Here is a 19,424-nt window from a genome sequence, read left to right as displayed (position 1 = left end):
TTATCTTCCAGGGAACAATGAGCAAGGCCACCAAAAATTTCTTATACACATCTATGTTTACATTGGTACATACACACATCTTATCAATTTTGTCAGATTTAGAATAAAATGTTTTCTATTTTAAAGATGCCTTACTGGAATAACCAAGTTTTCCAACAAAATATTTGGTAATGTCTACTGTGTGCTATTCAGGGGAGAAAATATATGTACAAAAATAGCCAGATCAACAACACAAGTCACAAATATTAAGAAGACTATTTCCGAGAGTCACACTTGTTATCACTAACAGGTCATGTGTTTACTTTCAAATGAGAATATGATCACTGTATGTTAAAAATGTTTCATGGCAGATGGAAGTACTTAAACTTTTATTTTAATGGTGACCTCAGGGTACAGTTGGGGAGAAGAAACTGGAAATCCAAACAGGTAAGACCAGAGGAACCAGATCAGAAAGCATCTGATAAGTTGGAAAATGAGAGAATAGTTTTGTTATAGTTAAGGGACCCTTAGGGGGACAACAAAATAGGCCAAAGAGTTAAACTAGGACCAAATAATGAAAGGTTCCCTGTGTTAAGGGAAAGGGGGTGATCATGAAACCTACTAGAAACTATAAATTCTACAAGCTTTAACTCGAGGTTGTAAACTAGCTGCCATCAGACCACTGGGGCCCGTGGATATTGTTTGGCTCACAGAGGGCTACACAATTTTTTAAATTCCTGGTCAAACTTCCTGGTCAAACTTCCTGGTCAAACTTCCTTAAAATAAAAATTCAGACTTTTTTTTACTTCTGTTTTTCAGTAGAAAGAGTTGGCAACCACAAGTTTGTATCTTTCCACATGGCAGTGACAAACTGGACCTGGGGAGTAGTCTTCCACTTAAGTGGGCATGTCCACCAAGTTCACCTCAATGTTCAGCTGGATCTTCAGTCATTTACATAACTGACCAACACCTTCCTAACTCAATGCCTAGTATGCAAACTCTGCTTAAAATGGTATTTTTGATTAGTTTTCTTCTCTTAGTTACATAACCTCAGTTATCTATGGTCCTAGAAATCCATTTTATACTAAAAGTATCAGGTTCCATATTGCTGTTGCCAAGTTAGTGAAATCATCATTTTGAATTTTTGGCCATCTGGTCATTTACATGTCCAGTTTCAGGTTTATATACAATTTCCCTGGTCCTCTACAGAAAACTACTGTCCCAATTCTTTGGTGGCAAAATAAAAGCCACTATACCAAAAGGTATTAGCATCACTTTGCAAATTTTTCACATAATTTCTAAGCTATCTATAATCATTTTAATCTCGCAGTACTCCCTCCATTATAAAGTAAAGCCAAAATAAGCACAAGATATTTCTGCTCTGATATGTAAATGCTAAAAATCCATAGTATTTCAAATATGTAATCTTAATGAACCTGAAATATCTCATTGACCTTAAAAAACAGTAATCATAGGGTGTGATAGCATAGCTAAGCAATCATGCTGAAGAATTTTGGAAAAAATTCACACTTACCATTTTTATTTGTGGGGAAATCGTCCAATTCAGTAGTAGATCTGGATTTATTCCTAAAACATAGAACACATTACATATATATCATGAAGAACAGTCTTTTCATATTTATGAAGTAAGAACACCAAAAAGATTATTTTTAAAGCAGTTGATTTATTTTCCATGTCTGTTGAGAGCCATATTTATTTTCATACCAAGGAGTTTTTCATGTACAAACTAGCAGAAAATAGTGACATCTCTAAAGAGAAAAGAGCATGATGCTAGAAACAGACAGAAGCATGTGACAATCCTCTCAGTTTGATGACTGAAATCCTATGACTTTTTGGAACGACTTGAATACTCTGACCCTCTTCTCTACCAGATATCAATCTTACCAGGCTATATGAAGCATCTGTTATCAGACAGCCTAACATCAGACTGTCAATGCTTCCTCCATGCTCCCAAGGGTTAAGAAGTCAACTTAGGGGCCTTAGGGTCCTACTCTGACCCAGTAACTCATCAAACGCCATCCTAGCATTCCAAAGAGGTGCTGGAGCACACTGGTATAGGCAACTTCTGAAATGGCCTGACTGTGTGATGGTAAACTTGGATCTATATACCAATACATGCTCATCTCATTCTCCCTTTCTGGGCATTATCATATATATATGCACGTTTATCATATTAATACAGCATATAATTACGTGCAACACAAAATGTATCATAACTGTTAGCAACATTCATGAATGGTTTCATTTGTATTAACATAGAAGAAAATGCTTTTAATGCATGATGTCTAGCTATACCTCTTAATGCCACTAGGGCATGCTTTATCACAACTGCCTAGAATATTTCATATTTTCTGGGATTCCTTAAGTTTCCTTTCTCAGCAATCTAATTATTTTCTCAAGGTAATGAGCTACATACATGAAGCTTATTTAAATACATAAATAAATCATATCTTAAAAAAAGAAAGATACACATTTTAATGATCTAAAGTTATCCAGAAACAATGACTGTAAATAAGGTCTTCCATCACTAGAAATTTTTTCTAGCTTAATGTCAGCTCATTACCACCTTTATGTATATTCCTTTTCTTTTCCCTTTCTAGTCTTGAGTCCTATTCAGTCATCCTGATTGCCTATAAAGATGAGTTTTCCCCTATCTCTAAGATAAACTTGCTAAAGAAATTTTAGCTGTGAAAACACAAATTAATAGTCATATAACGGATAAATACAGACTTTTCAGAAGTCCTTAGTGATCTCAAGAGTGCAAAGCATTTTTAAAATTACTTTAAAATATCAAATTTAATGCTTTAGGAAATGTATAACTTTTCAGGTATCTGAAATCCTATCTTCATTCCCTGAAACTGACCAGTAGTTCTCATCAAACTAAGAAAAAGTCTACAAGGTTCATTTCAGATGTCTGAGTGGAATGTTCAGTAAACTGACACTATTGCTTAGAACTTCTTTAAAATAAAGCTTCAGGTAGATTGCAAAAAAGAACACATTTTTTCTGTGTCCCTTCCGCTAGCATTGTGGCTCCTCCCACAAAGAGGTAGAGTTCTTCTCCTCTCTGTGAACTTGGGCTGGGCTTGTGACTTAAGGTAACAAAATGTGGCAGAGCAATGGTGTGCCAGGTCAGATCTGAAGACTACAAACTGCCTTGCATACTTCCTCTCTTTAATTCTCTTTTCTCTGTCTAACCACATGTGGAAGAGATTGCACTGGCTTGCTGGATGTTGAAAGACACATGGCCCAGTTGCTCGCACTGCCCCAGCTGACAGCCAGTCAACTCCCAAAGCAGAACTGCTTAGTAAACTAGTGGTAGACACACTAGGAATCCAGGCAACTAAAAGAACCAGCGACTGAGTCTAGTCTAAAATGCTGACCCACAAAATCATAATCACATCACTAAGTTTAGGGGTAGTTGGTTACACACCAAAAGCCAATTGATACAAAGATCAATCAGCAGGATATCTTTGTATCCCATAAAAGAGCAAGTGTTAACTTAGTCCTACAAAACACTTATACAAGCCCTCAGATATTCATCTGAAGCCAATTACTCCCACCAAATTACAATTAAAGTTCTACACACCTGTCACTAGGAAGCAAACCTGAAGATTCTTCCTCTCTCTTTGGTATATCATAGGAATCAATAGGCCTAAAAGATGGAAAAGGAGTTTATGGTCAAAATGTTAGAATTTAATGCCTTCTCGGAGTTTAAGAAATGAATATCAAAATAATGTTATTATAGCCTCTTTCATGAGAATGGTCTCTGAGCTGAAAACTAAACAAACAGAAGTATTTTAATCCATCTCTACAGAAAACAGAGACCCACTACCATCAACAGACATTTACAATTCATTCATCTTGCAAGCATAAACTGATTGCCTGCTATGTTTCAGTATTATTCCAGGACTGGGCTGGTAAACAAAATAAACTTATTGGCCTCTTTAGTGGGATGGGCAGGTTAACAGACGGGTAAATAAATGCATAATGTAAAGCAGGCAAGTGCAGACTGGAGACAAGGGGTGAGGGAAGAGGCATGTATTTCAGGTGAGGTATTCTGCACAGTCTGACAAGGTGACATAGAAGCAGAGACTTAAAGAAAATGACTGAGCCACACAAGCATGTAAGGGAAGCCTCCTCCAGATACAGGGACTAGAAAATGTGAAAGTCTCAGGGCAGAATAAATTGGACATTTTTATGGAAGGAAAAGGAGGCCACTGTGACTGGAAGCGACCAAGTGAGGTGAAGTGTGGTAGGAAGCTGGGTAGACCAGAAAGCCAAGAGGCAGCTCACCCTAGCTGCCTGGGGTTTGGAAAGGACTTTGGGCGATGCTGTAATATGACAGGGAGCAACAGGGGGACTCAGAGCAGGGAGTCAGGTGACAAGCTCAGACTGACAATGGAAAGGGTTCCCTCTGCCTGGGTTCCCCTGTGTAGAGGATGGACAGTGGGGAGCAAAAGGACCAAGTAGGTGCCTCTGAAGCAGGGAATGGACATGGCTGTATCCATTCAAGTAAGCCAAGACAATTGAAAAACCACACGTGCCCTCTGGCCGTGGAGACAGACCTTCTGTACTGGTATATTTTGATGGAAGTTTCCCTCCCTTTCTCTGCCTGCTGCTTCTGCTCTTCCGCTTCACGCCTCTTCTGTTGCTGCTCTTCCTGATACTGCTGCTCCTTCAACTTCCTCTCTCTCTCAAGAGTGAGTTGCTCCTGCAGCTTCTTCCTTTGGTCCTCATTCGCATCTTCCTCCTGCTGTTGGTATCTCATCTCTTCCCCTGCCCGGGTTCCTTCCTTGTCAGGAGACTTGGACTCCTCACCCCTGGTGGCCAGGGCAGGCGCCCGGGCCGTCAGAGAAATGCTGTTTGAGTTCAGGACCATCAGTTCCTACATGACCAGGGAGAAGAGAAACCTGTCTAAATCTGTGCATTTCTATCATTCCACAAAGACATGTCTATATTCAGTTTTAAATGATACTTATTATAGTTGGCCCAGAATTCCACTTGAAATAATATATATACTTTTATAGCTCATTCACATTGTTGTATGGAAGAAACCAAGACAATAATATGCTCTAATTAAAAATCTTCTAAAAAGATTAAAAAAAAAAAGAGATCTATCATAGACAAAATCACACATGGGGAGTGGAGTTGTAACACAGAAGAGGAAGATGCACTTCAAGCCTACTGATAGGACTGCTTAGTGACACAACAGAGCACCTAGAAGAAAGGCTGAAACACCAAAGCAAAACTGTGACAAACCACAGCCGGGTACATTGAGAGAGAGACATAAGTGAACGTGTGACCAAAGCCATGTGAAACGGGGTAGTTCCATTTTACAGCCACTTTCAGCAACAAGGTAGGCAGGAAAGAAGATGACATGATCCAACACTACCTCATTCAAGTATTTGGAATTCTCTCTCTCAGCCTCCTGCTTAGCCCTCTGCCACTCTTCCCTCAGTTTTTCCTGTTCTCGTTGATATTTTTCCTATAAGATGAGATGGCATGTTAATTAATTAATATGCTAATGATATTAAACAATCCCTTATTTGGATTTTGGCCAGTTCTACCCTCTACCTCCATATTTAAAGACAGGGACATTGATTTAACCAATCAGATTTGCATCACTAAAGTAGAAAATAGCTCATATTGAGCTAAAATGCAGATAGGGAAGAGTAGACATAGAGAACTGAATGCATATCCACTCTTTCCCATGGCTGTAATTCATGGAAGTCCCTAGCTAACTGGAAGGGACACTGAATTACTCTGCAATAGACCAAGCATACACTGTATGTGGGTAGGTGCTTACAAATCTATAGACCTCTCATGAATAAGAAAAGCCACAAAATGATGATGCTACATTATCTAAAAATATTTGTTGTTGTTCAGTCGCTAAGTCATGTTTGACTCTTTGCAACCACATAGACAGGGGTATCCATGTTCCTCTGTCCTCCATTATCTGCCGGAGTTTGCTGAAGTTCACGTTCATTGAGTTGGTAACATTATCTAACCACCTCATCCTCTGCCACCCACTTAACTTTTTGCCTGCAGTCTTTCCCAGCATCAGGGTCTTTTCCAATGAGTCAGCTCTTTGCATTAGATGGTCAAAGTATCGGAGCTTCAGCTTCAGTCCTTCCAATGAATATTCAGGGTTGATTTCCTTTAGGATTATCTGGTTTGATCTCCTTGCCATACAAAAGTTTCTCAAGAGTCTTCTGCAGCACCACAGTTCGAAAGCATCAATTCTTTGGCACTCAGCCTTCTTTATGTTCCAACTTTCACATCCGTACATGACTACTGGAAAAACCATATCTTTGACTATACAGACCTGTGTCAGCAGTGATGTCTCTGGTTTTTAATATGCTGCCTAGGTTTGTCATAGCCTTCCTTCCAAGGAGCAAGCATCTTTTAATTTCATGGCTGCAGTCACCATCCACAGTGATCTGGAGTCCAAGAAAATAAAATCTGTCTCTGGTGGTGGTGGTGGTTTAGTTGCTAAGTTGTGTCCATCTGACTCTTGAAACACCATGGGCTGTATTGTAGCCTGCCAGGCCCTTCTGTCCATGTGATTCTTCTGGCAAGAATACTGGAGTGGGTTGCCATTTCCTTCTCCAGGGGATCTTCCTGATGCAGAAATTGAATCTGGGCCTCCTGCATTACAGGCAGATTCTTTACTGACTGAGCTAAAAGGGAAGACCCCTTCGAGGGAAGTCACTGCTTCCACTTTTTCCCCTTCTATTTGCCATGAAGTGATGGAACTGGATGCCATGATCTTAGTTTTTTAAATGCTGAGTTTCAAGCCAGCTTTTCCACTCTCCTCTTTCACTTTCATCAAGAGGCTTTTTTGTTCCTTTTCACTTTCTGCCATTAGAGTAGTACCATCTGCATATCTGAGGTTACTGATATTTCTCCCGGCAATCTTAATTCCCACTTGTGATTTATCCAGCCCAGCATTTCACATGATATACTCTACATATAAGTGAAATAAGGAGGGTGACAATATATAGCCTTTTTGTACCTCTTTCCCAATTTTGAACCAGTCCATTGTTCCATGTATGGTTCTAAATGTTGCTTCTTAGTCTGCATACAGGTTTCTCAAGAGACAGGTATGGTGGTCCGGTATTCCCATCTCTTTAAGAATTTTCCACAGTTTGCTGTGATCCACGTAGTCAAAAGCTTTCGTGTAGTCGATGAAGCAGTAGATGTTTTTCTAGGACTCCCTTGCTTTCTCCATGATCCAACAAATGTTGGCAATTTGATCTCTGGTTCCTCTGTCTTTTTGAAACTGAGCGTGTACATTTGGAAGTTCTTGGTTCACGTACTGCTGAAGCCTATCTTGACAAATTCTGCGCATAACCTTGCTAGAATGTCAAATAAGCACAACTGTACAGTAGTTTGAACATTCTTTGGCATTGCCCTTCTTTGAGATTGGAATGAAAACTGATCTTTTCCAGTCATGTGGCACTGCTGAATTTTCCAAATTTGCTGGCATACTGAGTGCAGCACTTTTATAGCATCATCTTTCAGGATTTGAAATAGCTCAGCTGGAATTCTGTCACCTTCACTAGCTTTGCTTGTAGTGATGCTTCCTAAGGCCCACCTAACTTCACACTCTAGAATGTCTGGCTCTACGTGAGTAATCACACCATCATGGTCATCTGGGTCATTAAGATCTTTTTTGTATGGTTCCGTTCTGCTTCCTTTAGGTCCATACCATTTCTGTCCTTTAATGTGCCCATCTTTGCATGAAACGTTCCCTTGATATCTTCAATTTTCTTGAAAAGATCTCTAGTCTTCCCCATTCTATTGTTTCCTCTATTTCTCTGCATTGTTCACTTATGAAGGCCTTCTTATGTCTCCCTGCTATTCTCTGGAACTCTGCATTCAGTTGGATATATCTTTCTCTTTCTCTCTTGCCTTTCACTTCTCTTCTTTTCTCAGCTATTTGTAAAGTCTCCTCAGACAGTCTGTTTGCCTTCTTACATTTCTTTTTCTTTGGGATGGTTTTGGTCACTGCCTCCTGCACAATGTTACAAACCTCTGTTCACAGTTCTTCAGGCACTCTATCAGATCTAATCTCTTGAATCTATTTGTCACCTCCACTGTATCATCTTAAGGAATTTGATTTAGGTCATACCTGAATGGCCCAGTGGTTTTCCCTACTTTCTTCAATATAAGTCTGAATTTGGTAATAAAGAGCTCATGATCTGTGAGCCACACTCAGCTCCCAGTCTTGTTTTTGCTGACTGTATAGAGCTTCTCCATCTTTGGCTGCAAAGAATACAATCAATCTGATTTCAGTATTAACCAACTGGTGATGTCCATGTGGAGAGTCATCTCTTGGTTTGTTAAAAAAGGGTGTTTGCTATGACCAGCATGTTCTCTTGACAAAACTCCGTAATCCTTTGCGCTACTTCATTTTGTACTCCAAACTTGCCTGTTACTCCAGGTATCTCTTGACTTCCTTCTTTTGCATTATAACCCCCTATGATTAAAAGGACATCTGTTTTTAGTGTTAGTTGTAAAAGGTCTTATAAGTCTTCATAGAAATGGTCAACTTCAGCTTCTTTGGCATCAATGGTTGGCGCACAGACTTGGAATACTGTAATGTTGAATGGCTTGTGTTGGAGACAAACCAAGATCATTCTGTCATTTTTGAGGCTTCCTCCAAGCACTGCATTTCAGACTCTCTTGTTGACTATCAGGGGTACTCCATTTCTTCTAAGGGATTCTTGCCCACAGTAATAGATACAATGCTCATCTGAATTAACTTCACCCATTCCCATCCATTTTAGTTCACTGATTCTTAAGATGTCAAAGTTCACTCTTGCCATCTCTTACTTGACCACATCCAACTTACTTTGATTCATGAACCTAAAGTTCCAGGTTCCTATGCAATATTGTTCTTTACACCATTGGACTTTACTTTCACCATCAGACATATCCACAACTGAACGCTGCTTCCACTTTGGTCCAGCTGTGTCATCCTTTCCAGAGCTATTAGTAATTGTCCTCAGCTCTTCCCCACTAGCATATTGAACACCTTCTGACATCATATCTTTTTGCCTTTTCATACTGTCCATGGGGTTCTCCAGGCAAGAACGGTGGAGTGGGTTGCTATTTTCTTCTCCAGTGGACCAGATTCTGTCAGAACTCTTCACTGTGACCCATCCGCCTTGGGTGGCCCTACGTGGCATGGCTCATAGCTTCATTGAGTTATGCAAGCCCCTTCGGGCATGACAAGGCTGTGATCCATGAAGGCGGCTAAAAATATACCCAGGGGCTAATAAATAATTTAAAAAGGATGACTCCAGAAATTTTCACAATGGAAAAGTATTTCATACAAAACATGCTACATATCACAAGATCTGTTAATTATGTGGTTAATGGCTTTTCATTTTTTAAGTTGTTTCTTAATACCAGCTGACACTGAGCAGGAAAAGCTCTTAGAGCAAATGTAGCTCCTGCTGACCCACTCCACTCTGCTCTACCTGCAGCAGTCGGTCTTGTTCCTTCTGCCATCTCTCCTGCCGCTTCCGCTCCTCCTCTGGATCCCAGGCCCAGCGACTTGGGGCACTGATGGTCGGGACTGGAAGCTGCCAGGTTACAAGAGAAGAGGTGCAAACCAAGAAGAATATGTTACTTCATGAAGTCATCTACTGAAGTACTTTTGCATACATGAATTATTCAGATCAGCCTTGGCCTATGCTGCACCAAAGGAGAATGGGCTTTATATTTCAAAGTAGGTCTCTTAACACAATTGGAACTCACCTAAGAAACAGAAAGAGATTCACAAACATAGACAACAGACTCCTGGCTGCCAACGGGGAGGGGGACAGGGGAATGGGTGAGCACTGGATTGGGAGTTTGGGATTAGAAGATGCAAAGTGTTTTATATAGAATGGATAAACGACAAGGTCTCACTGCATAGCACAGAGAACAATATTCAATATCCTGTAATAAACCATAATGGACAAAATATAAAAAAGAACATATATACATATAACTGAATCACTTTGCTGTACACTGGAAACAAACACAATATTATAAGTCGACTACACTTCAATCAAAAAAAAAGGTCTCTTCATGTTGGAAAGGTCATTCCTGGATAAACTCTCACGCAGCTTAAAGTAACAATAAGTGATGCTACTGTGCACTAGTTCAGCCCCACCCAATCCTCCTAGTTTATTACAAAACCAAATGAAGACTACTTACATCAGGAACCACAGAATCGGAGCTTCCTATGTTACAGCATGTGGGCAAGGAAAGAATAAAAAAAACAATGTAAGTCTTCATTTCTATGAAATAATTCCCTTCAGAAAGTTGTATCACTAAGCTGTTTCTATGCCAGTATACTAAGTGACATCAGTTGTTTTCAAACAACAGTAAGTTTCTCTCTTTAGTACCATCTGCTTGTCACTTATCTTCAGAATTCAAAGCCAGTGAAAAAGATCAACAGTGAATGCCCAAGTTACAGCCCAGCTCAAGGTGCTAGGGCAGAGACACAAGTATATTTCTAAGGGGTTTCAGGGTTCTTTTATTAATAAGGTGAATAATATTCTCATAGCCTAATAGAAAAAATTGAATTTCAAATATTACAACATCTATAGTACCCAATTTTTTTACTTGTTGCTATTCAATTACACTGTGACAGGTGTAAGTCACATTTTTCAGGGCTTATTGCCAATGAGCTACTTAGCTGAAATAAGTCACCAACAAACATGTTCATGCAATATTTCCCTTTCCTTGCCTATTATTTGAAACACAAAGATTCAGACTTCACGTGTAAACTTATGGGCAGATGGTCATTCTTTTTATTCTTAGGGGGCCTACACAACTGTGTTTGCCTGAATATAGTACAATGATTATAAACATGTAAGCAAATTTCATAAAATACATTCTCGTACTATATTTTTTCATTTTTCCTGAAACCTCAGCTGTCCAATTATTCACTTACACAAAGAAATTTTTCAGAAAACTGCTTTGAGATTTAGGAAAATACTCTTCCCTAAAATAGTCTGTTGAGGAAAAGTGAGTGAAAATTACAATGGAGAAAGAAAAGGAATTGCTTTATTTTAGCCATTTTGAACTAGGAGTATCATATGGTTTCAATTAAAGTACCACAGAAAAACTGGAACTGAACAAAAAATGTCAAATCCACTAAGGATACTGACACAAATAGACCCTTGCACATGCACAGCTGGTAAGCTAGTTCTATTTATGGTTGAAAAGAGATCTTAATTCATCAAAAGAGCCTACGAAGAGATTAACACAAAATACACAGATCCAGTAAGTATCATGTTATAAGGCAAGTTTGTAAATATTATGGATAATCTTAAAAGTAAGAGACAATAATATTTTAGACACCAACAGCACACTCCCTATTGACTGTGCCATTGCATCTCAAATGTTGGATATTACTTTTAAGTTCTTGGTTGCCAAACACGGAGTTCAAACTGCATCCATGAGAGAGAGCATGAGACAAACGTGACCAGGGAGGAAAAGCCACATGCAAAGCACCCTGGGAAGCAGCACTGCCCGACTACACCAACACAGGGAATCTCAAAGCACAATCGCTGACAGGTGTGTCCAAAATTTACTTTAAATAATTTACTTCAAAGTCAACATAGCAGTCCTAGTAACACTCCAAAGTCATCATCCTAATCGCACTTAGCGATTCTGCTCTTTATTCAGAGCATTTTCCATAACCCAAAATTTGATGTTTTAGGAGTTGGCCAACTGCATGTTGGTGTAATCTAACAGTACGCAATTTGTAGGAAGCAGTAAGGCATACATGAAATTTCTCATTTCTCACTGTCACCCAGTGGCAAGAAGTGTGTGTTTAAACAGCATCTCAATTTTTTTTTAATTAAAAAAAAATAAAAAAACTTCAGAGGTATACAAAGGACACTCAAAGACCCATTACCACAGAGGTAGACCCATGAACTGTAAGAAAAGCCTGATGACCCTAGGGAAAGAATGGAAATGGGTTATGTTGCTTGGTCATAATGATGGCCAAATTGAAGAGGCTCAGTGCTGAGCACCACAGAATATCAGGAGAGAGTGGAGAGTGGGAACAATTCCATGAAAGTACATGAATTGTTAGCTTGGCAGTTTACCTTGTTCAAAAAACTGTGATCGCCTTTTTAAGTTTTTCAAAGAAATAGGTTCAGAGGCTAGTTGAAAAATACAAAAAAACAAAAAAGTATATCAATAGCATGTCATTCATTTTAATCTCTCACCACTGGAAAACTAAATGATACTTGATACATTTTTCCAATCTGTAGCAATATTATTTTTCAAGTGACAAAACTGATAGCCATAGAAGATAGGGGTTATTTCAATGCACAAAGACACATATAGTTTTAGTAGTCTATAACTACATTCAAATTAGTAATAGGAACTAATATTTTGATTAATAAATTTTAGCAGCTAGCATCATAGTTTCATAGAAGTTGAAGTACTATCTTCCACACCAGATCACACAGCTTTAGGGAAATGGAAATTAAAATTTTTTGCTTAGGCTAATCAATTCAAATTCTCAAGTACAAGGAGAACTGCTTGTAACTAAGAGTTTCATAATACATAGAAGTTTTAAAAAAGGAACTAAAAAAATGGGGAGAACAAGAAAATAAAAAATATCCAGAGAACAATTTTTTAAAAAGCTATAATTAAAACATTCTTCTTAACTAGGCTTCCCTGGTGGCTCAAACGGTAAAGAATCTGCCTGCAGAGCGGGAGAGCTGGGTTCGATCCCTGGGTCAAGAAGATCTCCTGAAGAAGGGAATGGAAATCCACTCCAGTATTCTTGCCAGGAGAATTCTATGGACAGAGAAGCCTGGTGGGCTAGGTCCATAGGGTGGCAAAGAGTCAGAAACAACTGAGCAACAGACACTATTTTGCTCTAGTTTCCAAGATCTTATAGCCATTAACTTTAAAAAGGAAAACAGCAAATGGAGTCACTTCTAGCTATCATAAATTAAATACAAAGATAAATAATCAATAAAGTAAGGGAAATTTACAAACTTGGTTTGACTTTGACATCAGGTATTATGAATTGACAAATGCAGACTCAAAATCACCAAACCACTGAGAAAACCCAGCCCTGTGCCTGCTAGTCTAGTTTCATGCTAAGAGAAGCTTCAACTTCTTTGGGTTTCTCCCTGCCTATATGAACCAGATCTTGCTTAATTTACTTTGTCTGCCTAAGCCACAGCACACAGAGTGTGGTGGCTCAGTTATTTGTAGATGGACAGGAGAAGGAAAGGAGTGGTAACTCCATACTACAAAGTTTCCCTAGATGCTATATGTCTGCTTTTTCACAAATGGGTATTTTTTTTCCTAACAATCGTTATTGCCACTGGCATTTCCCTATTACTAGGTGCTTCCAAGCTTGACCCCTTGACAACAACAAAGGGGTAAAGGAAACCTCACGCATTGTTTCGTATTTAACTAAGACTCCCCTTGCTAGCACAGCACAGCGAGAAGGCTGACGGCCTCCAGAAAACCAGTCTTTCTTATTTGGATTAGACACATAGGCGCTCAGAGCTCCTGCAGAGGCTGCCAAAGCTTTGTTTGCAGTTCAGGGACTATTCAACATTGGAACTGAACGCCCTTCCACCTGGCTGCAATTGGATCTGTGTGCTAACCCTTGAGTTTCAACTTGCACTGGATCAGTTTTGCTTTCACTCACAGATATTAGTTTTTATAATAGCAGAACTTGAGTGCAGTGACTTTTCCTATGTTTTAAATGTAAGCTATAATTGTATGCTTACCTTTTGATTCAAAAGTATTGCTTTCATCACGAATTCCATTGATTTCTTTTGATTCAGTATTCTAGAAAGGATAAAAATGAAAAAAAAGAAAAAAGAAAGGATAAAAATGGCAGTTAACATTCTCTCCAGCTGGACACTGGGCTTAAATAATCCATTTCTCATCAGTAAACATATCTTCAAACAAGATGAGCTTTTCAGGATATTAATATATTCCTTATAGCCTTTTACATATAATAGAAATGTAATTTTTTCATTGTTTTTTAGGAGCTGTGGAAAATTAATGACTAATTGCAAGCATGAATGGCTTTAAGTTTGACCAGTCATTAATTTTCCAAGAAACATGATGGGCTAAACAACCATTTGTCCATTTGCTTTATGTTTGTAAGTAAGCAACAGTCATATAGAACCCTCTAATATTTACACCTTTCTTATACAAGGTTGCAGAACCTCCTTATTAGACAAAAGGAAACATCTTGGGATAACAACAATTATATCTAGGGAGTCAATGTAAACATATTTATTTGAAAATTTAAATTTAATTATTACTTTGATACTTAGAAAAATGCTTACATTCTAATTACTTTTAATCAATTAATGTAACTGCGCATCTCTTAACTACATGTGTAATTCTACCCATCAAATTCACCCACACAAGAACTAAAACTGCTTCATGAGGTTTTTAAATTGCACACAATTACTATACTTATTTTACCAGTAAAGACTAAGGAAAGCATAGAAAAGTTATAGTGTATAATTCTACATAATTAACTTCTTCACATTCACAAAGATCTGAGAGATGGGTATAATGATGAACGGTTGGTAAGAAACACCTACAAAAGATCACTGTGGGATCTTTAGTTATTTTCATTATATAACTCACTATTACTCATAATTACTCATGAGTAATGCCTTATGATTTTCAAAGATATATTTTACTCTCAGTACTATAAATTACCTTATTAATTATCTATGTTTTTAAAATAGCATCAAAATTGTTCAAAGAAGGTAAATTCCTCCCCCACCTCCAACACACTTCCTATAGTTGCTTTGCTCTACCCAATACTACCACTTCTCAAAATACTTACAGAACTCTGAAGGCTTTCTGAGAAATCGGTTGTTATTGACAGATTTGAAGCTTTGTCTGAGCTGTAAATTCCAGAAGTGGCATCAATCCACTTTGTTTCAGGTGAACCTATAATTTTGGTAGCCATACTGGTGAGATTGAGGGTTTTATGCCGTGTAAATGGCAGGGAAGTCTGGTCTTTGCCCCAATCTGATTGTCACATGAAGATCAAGAAATGAGTACACATAAACGTAGAAGTGGAGAGAACAAAGTTACTGAAATGTACACATAAAGCACACACAATCACAAGACAAATAAATCAGACAGTGTGTGAAAGAAATGAAGAGTTCAGGCCTTTTACCAACAGATAGCCTTTCAAAACCACAGGGTTAGAGTGTGTTAATAATGAAAAGACTGGCAAATTTGCTGAATCTTTCTGTAAACCAGGACTGGATATTATATTTTGATATCATAAGTTGGTAGGTCTGGGAAAGCTTAATGCCCTTCCCCATCTAAGCTCAACAATTAAGAAACACAATGATGAAATGTACATGGAAAGTTCCTTAAGAGTCAACAACTGGGATACTGACCTACTGTGTTCTTTCTTATACCAGTTACAGTCAGGATGCTGTAGAGGAAGTGAAACCATGGTGTAATTCTTAATATTCAACATCAGCATATGACTCCCCAAAGCAGATACAATTACAAGAGCCTTCAGTTGCTATCTGCATTCAAAGCCAGTTCAACACGTCAATCGATCAATAAATCATGTAGAATTCAGTAAATTTGCTAGTGAAAAGTTTTCAGACAGAACATCCAAAGAAATATAATTCAAGATGTTTCAACATAACCACAAACATCTTTCAGCCAAAAAACAAAAAAGTGAAATGGAGAGAGAAAAAAATGTTATTGAAGCAAGCTGTTATAACCACTTGCCAAAGACCAGCTCCCAGTTTAGAAAGCCAAACACAGTGGGATAACCAACTCACCAGACTTTCCATAGCGCCTGATATCCATAACTAGGCTCCCAGTTTCCTGGGCCTTAGCCATGGTTTCCTCCCACTCTTTTGTGTCCTTATATGAAAACCTGGTGTTGTTGATAGCAATAATTTCATCATCTACCTGTAGCTGAGAAAATTCTGCTGGGCTACCTAAATAAAGCAAAATAAATGAAAACACCAATGAAAAATAAAAACATTTTCTACTAGCCACTGCTCATTTAAATTAAGGAAAATAATGACTTCTTAACTTCATCTAAGCATTTCTCATGTCTTTTCAGTTGCAGAAGAGTCACAGAATTTCTTAAAGTTATCAAATATTTGAGTAGCTACAAAATTACAAGGCAATCAAAGGCATTTTTTTAGTCTGTGGTATGTATCTTTCTTAGCATTTAAAGGAGAAATGATAAAGAAATGTTCAATAAAATTGCTTTATTAACCTAAGAAGAAAAATTTTAATTATGTTTAAATTAAAAACGTAAAGTACTTTAGCTGAGCTTCCAAAGCCAGATGCGCTCTGGAATGGAGAGAAAAAAAAAAGATCACTTAAAATGGCTTAAAATTACTACCTATCATTATCTAATTAAATCAGCCTTGAAATCTCAAAGAAATAACCAGAGTGAGTATGCATTTTTATATAGCTAAAACATGCAAATGAGGAACTCCTCATATATACAATAGCTTTCATTTTAATTTCAGGTCTTGTAATATTTTGCTAAGAGTTCCTGGGACTAATTTGGAATAATCCTGGGTGGAGGAGGGGCAATCCTTTTTGTAAAAGTCCTGAAGCATCCTCAGGGGTCCATGGGCAACAGATCCATTAGATGCTCAGAAAATACTGGTGATATATAGTACCTATGTATCCACCACAAACACAAGGACAGATCTTTCTGAATCTTCAGTTTAGTAGTTTGCTAGTATTTCCAAATATTAAGTCTAAAATTTTGATAAATGAATTCTGTAACACTCACAAAATTATGACTCTTCAAAGCTAAAATTAACTAGGCAAGATCAAACAATATGTAATTCATAACTCCATTAGTCTCCAGGAAGAAGACACATCTCTTCACTTTACTGCTGCATTTTTCACATGTGTTTTCTCCTCCTCTATCAAATAAGCAAATTTCTGGGCAGGGGGAGGGAGTGGGAGGGGGACGTTGAACAGCAAAGGACAACAAACAAGAAAAAAACTACAGTAGAGCAAAATCTATGATTTACCTGCTTCAACTGATGCTACGAAGATCCTGGAAAAAGCCCATTTTACTGTAAACCCAAAGTCAAGACTGCTCCCAGGCGTCTGGTTTATGCTGATTCTCATATCACTGAACTGATCCTGAAAACAAACATGAAACGGTGGGATCAAGTGTCCCTGGCACCCACACGGAGGAAAGTCTATCTGCCAAAGAAGGGAGGCTGCGTGCAGGGCACACCGGAATTATTTCATGATAAACCAGAAACACCATTCTTCTCCCCCTTGGGTGTGGTAAAACTTTCATTCATATAAATATTTTTCAGTTTATTATTTTCTACTAAAAAAGGGAAATCTTCACATCTGTGGCTATTGTTCTTTGCATGAATACTATAAATCAGTTGATTTAGACTGATAAAGCTTAGGCTTTTGCTCATCATACGCTTAAGCCTAAGTTCTAGACCATTTGTTGTTACCCAGGAATGGAGCTGACTGAGAAGATATGGCATATATATACACACACACACACACACACACACACACACATATACACACAATGGAATATTATTCAGCCATGAGGAAAAGGATATCCTGCCATCTGGAACAATATGGAAGAAACTTGAGGAGATTATGCTAAATAAAGTGAGGTTAAGTCAGACAAAGGAAGACAAGTACATATAATATCACTTATATGTCGAATCTCAAAGCCAAACTCATAAAACAGGGAGTAAAGTGGTGGTTACAAGGGGATGCAGGTGAGAGGAAAGAACAGATGGTGTTTAAGGGTACAAACTTGTAATGAACAGTAAAATGAGCCCTAGAGATCTAACACACAGTATTGTGACTATAAATAATATCTTATTATAATTAAACTTGCTAAGAGACTAGAATTTCCAACCAAAAAGAGAAAAGATAATTATGTAATGTGAGAGATGTTAATTATCACTACAATGGCAATCACATCGCAATATATAAATGTATCAAATTAACATGCTGTTCTTTAAAAATTTACCCATTCTATCTCAAATATATGGCAACAAAATGCCATCTTCAAAAACATAAAAAAGATTTAAATCACTTATTTTTAAAATTCCACCATACTTTAAAAAACTACCTCCAGCATTTAACATCTTTAGCTGAATAATTTTGAGAGGTTTGTAGACTCAAATTCAGCGACCAGAATCACTTTTCTAGGAGTGGTACCATTCCCTAATGGGCATCTCTAAGTCTGCCAAGACATTTTTGCTTCTCCCACTGCTGCATGAAGATGTAGTGGTAAAAGCTACTTATGCTGCAAAATGCAAAACTAGGTCAACCCCGAAGAACCACTAGTAAGATGCCAAGAGGGCCCCCTCAAGACACCATGAGCCCCAGGCCACAACCTCCTTGAAGTAACAGCAGCCCACAAGCACAAGAGCCTCTTGGACAGCTGGCAGACCTTTATTCCCATCTCCACTACAGTCCACAGCAACAAATTCTCAGTATCACGGACTTTAAGCCATTTTCCAAAAGAAATGTTTACAGTTTTACAGTATACTATGTGAAAAATTTAATTAACTTCCATAGTTTATATTTTTGTTTGGAGTAAAGAGCAGACATAAATTTGAGCGTTTGTTTTCCAGATCAGTGTTACTGGTTCTTTGATTAACAATTATCAAGAACTTAGACTTAATTGTTTAAAAAGAAAAATTCCTCTTAAAGTCACTTTATTGTCCAGGAAAAGGCCTATAACTTCTCAATTTTAATTTGGCAGTTAAACCAAGATCTAGGACCAGTGGGCAATTTGCAAATTTTTATACCTTTAAAACAAGTTTAAAATTCAAGTGACTATCCTAAGAAAAACTGTGATATTACATATGAATTAGAAGGAAGACAAGAGAGGCATTGAATAAAGTATCAAGAATTTACTGTATTATATGGACATGAGAAGTAAGTGCTATAACAATATACACTTACTCATTTGTTCAACATACATTTATTATGCATCTATTCTGATTAAAACACTTAGGAAATAAAAACGAATTAAGCATAGTCCTAGGTCTCAAGAAATAATTACTGACTCTTCAAGAGTGGGTACAGAATATTTTAAGAAAAAAACAGTGTAGCTAATAATACAGAAACTTTTTTCATCAGACATCATATAAAGCAGTTGAAATATGGGAACCAAGATGTAGGTAGTGAAAATACTCATTAATAATCAGCGTAATGGATACCAGTCTCTGGAATATAATAAAACTCTGCTATGAATAGAAAAAATTACTGGTTAGTTCTACTCCCTAACCAAAACCACCACACACTTAGAGATGACTCAATGAAAATAAGTGGTCATCTTCACCACTCTTAACCCACTCCACTCCCCCATACTCTGACCTAAAGCCAATTAGAGTGCAGAATCTACTGCT

The 19,424-nt window shown here is 37.8% G+C and overlaps 1 protein-coding gene across 41 annotated transcripts in view; it reads right to left on the bottom strand.

Moving 5' to 3' along the window:
* LMO7 (LIM domain 7) overlaps positions 1-19,424 on the bottom strand; it is a 218,031-nt gene that overhangs the window by 7,481 nt on the left and 191,126 nt on the right. For 14 of the 41 annotated variants that reach the window (XM_081549997.1, XM_081549999.1, XM_081549959.1 and 11 more), the window contains 10 exons: positions 17,052-17,166; positions 15,825-15,986; positions 14,858-15,045; positions 13,773-13,833; positions 10,213-10,238; positions 9,489-9,593; positions 5,393-5,485; positions 4,566-4,885; positions 3,587-3,652; positions 1,514-1,566 (listed from right to left, as the gene is read on the bottom strand). In XM_081549997.1, coding sequence (XP_081406123.1) covers positions 1,514-1,566; positions 3,587-3,652; positions 4,566-4,885; positions 5,393-5,485; positions 9,489-9,593; positions 10,213-10,238; positions 13,773-13,833; positions 14,858-15,045; positions 15,825-15,986; positions 17,052-17,166 — 1,189 coding nt within the window. Of the gene's footprint in view, positions 1-1,509; positions 1,567-3,586; positions 3,653-4,565; positions 4,886-5,392; positions 5,486-9,488; positions 9,594-10,212; positions 10,239-11,923; positions 11,966-12,116; positions 12,174-13,755; positions 13,834-14,857; positions 15,046-15,824; positions 15,987-17,051; positions 17,167-19,424 lie in introns of all 41 variants that reach the window. The other 27 variants (XM_081549994.1, XM_081549972.1, XM_081549974.1 and 24 more) reach the window with 9 other exon arrangements.

This window comes from Giraffa tippelskirchi, chromosome 12 (genome assembly GCF_054371585.1).
Source record: "Giraffa tippelskirchi isolate mGirTip1 chromosome 12, T2T-mGirTip1v1.2.pri, whole genome shotgun sequence".
Lineage (NCBI taxonomy): Eukaryota > Metazoa > Chordata > Mammalia > Artiodactyla > Giraffidae > Giraffa > Giraffa tippelskirchi.
This window is presented reverse-complemented; position numbering and strand designations above follow the sequence as displayed.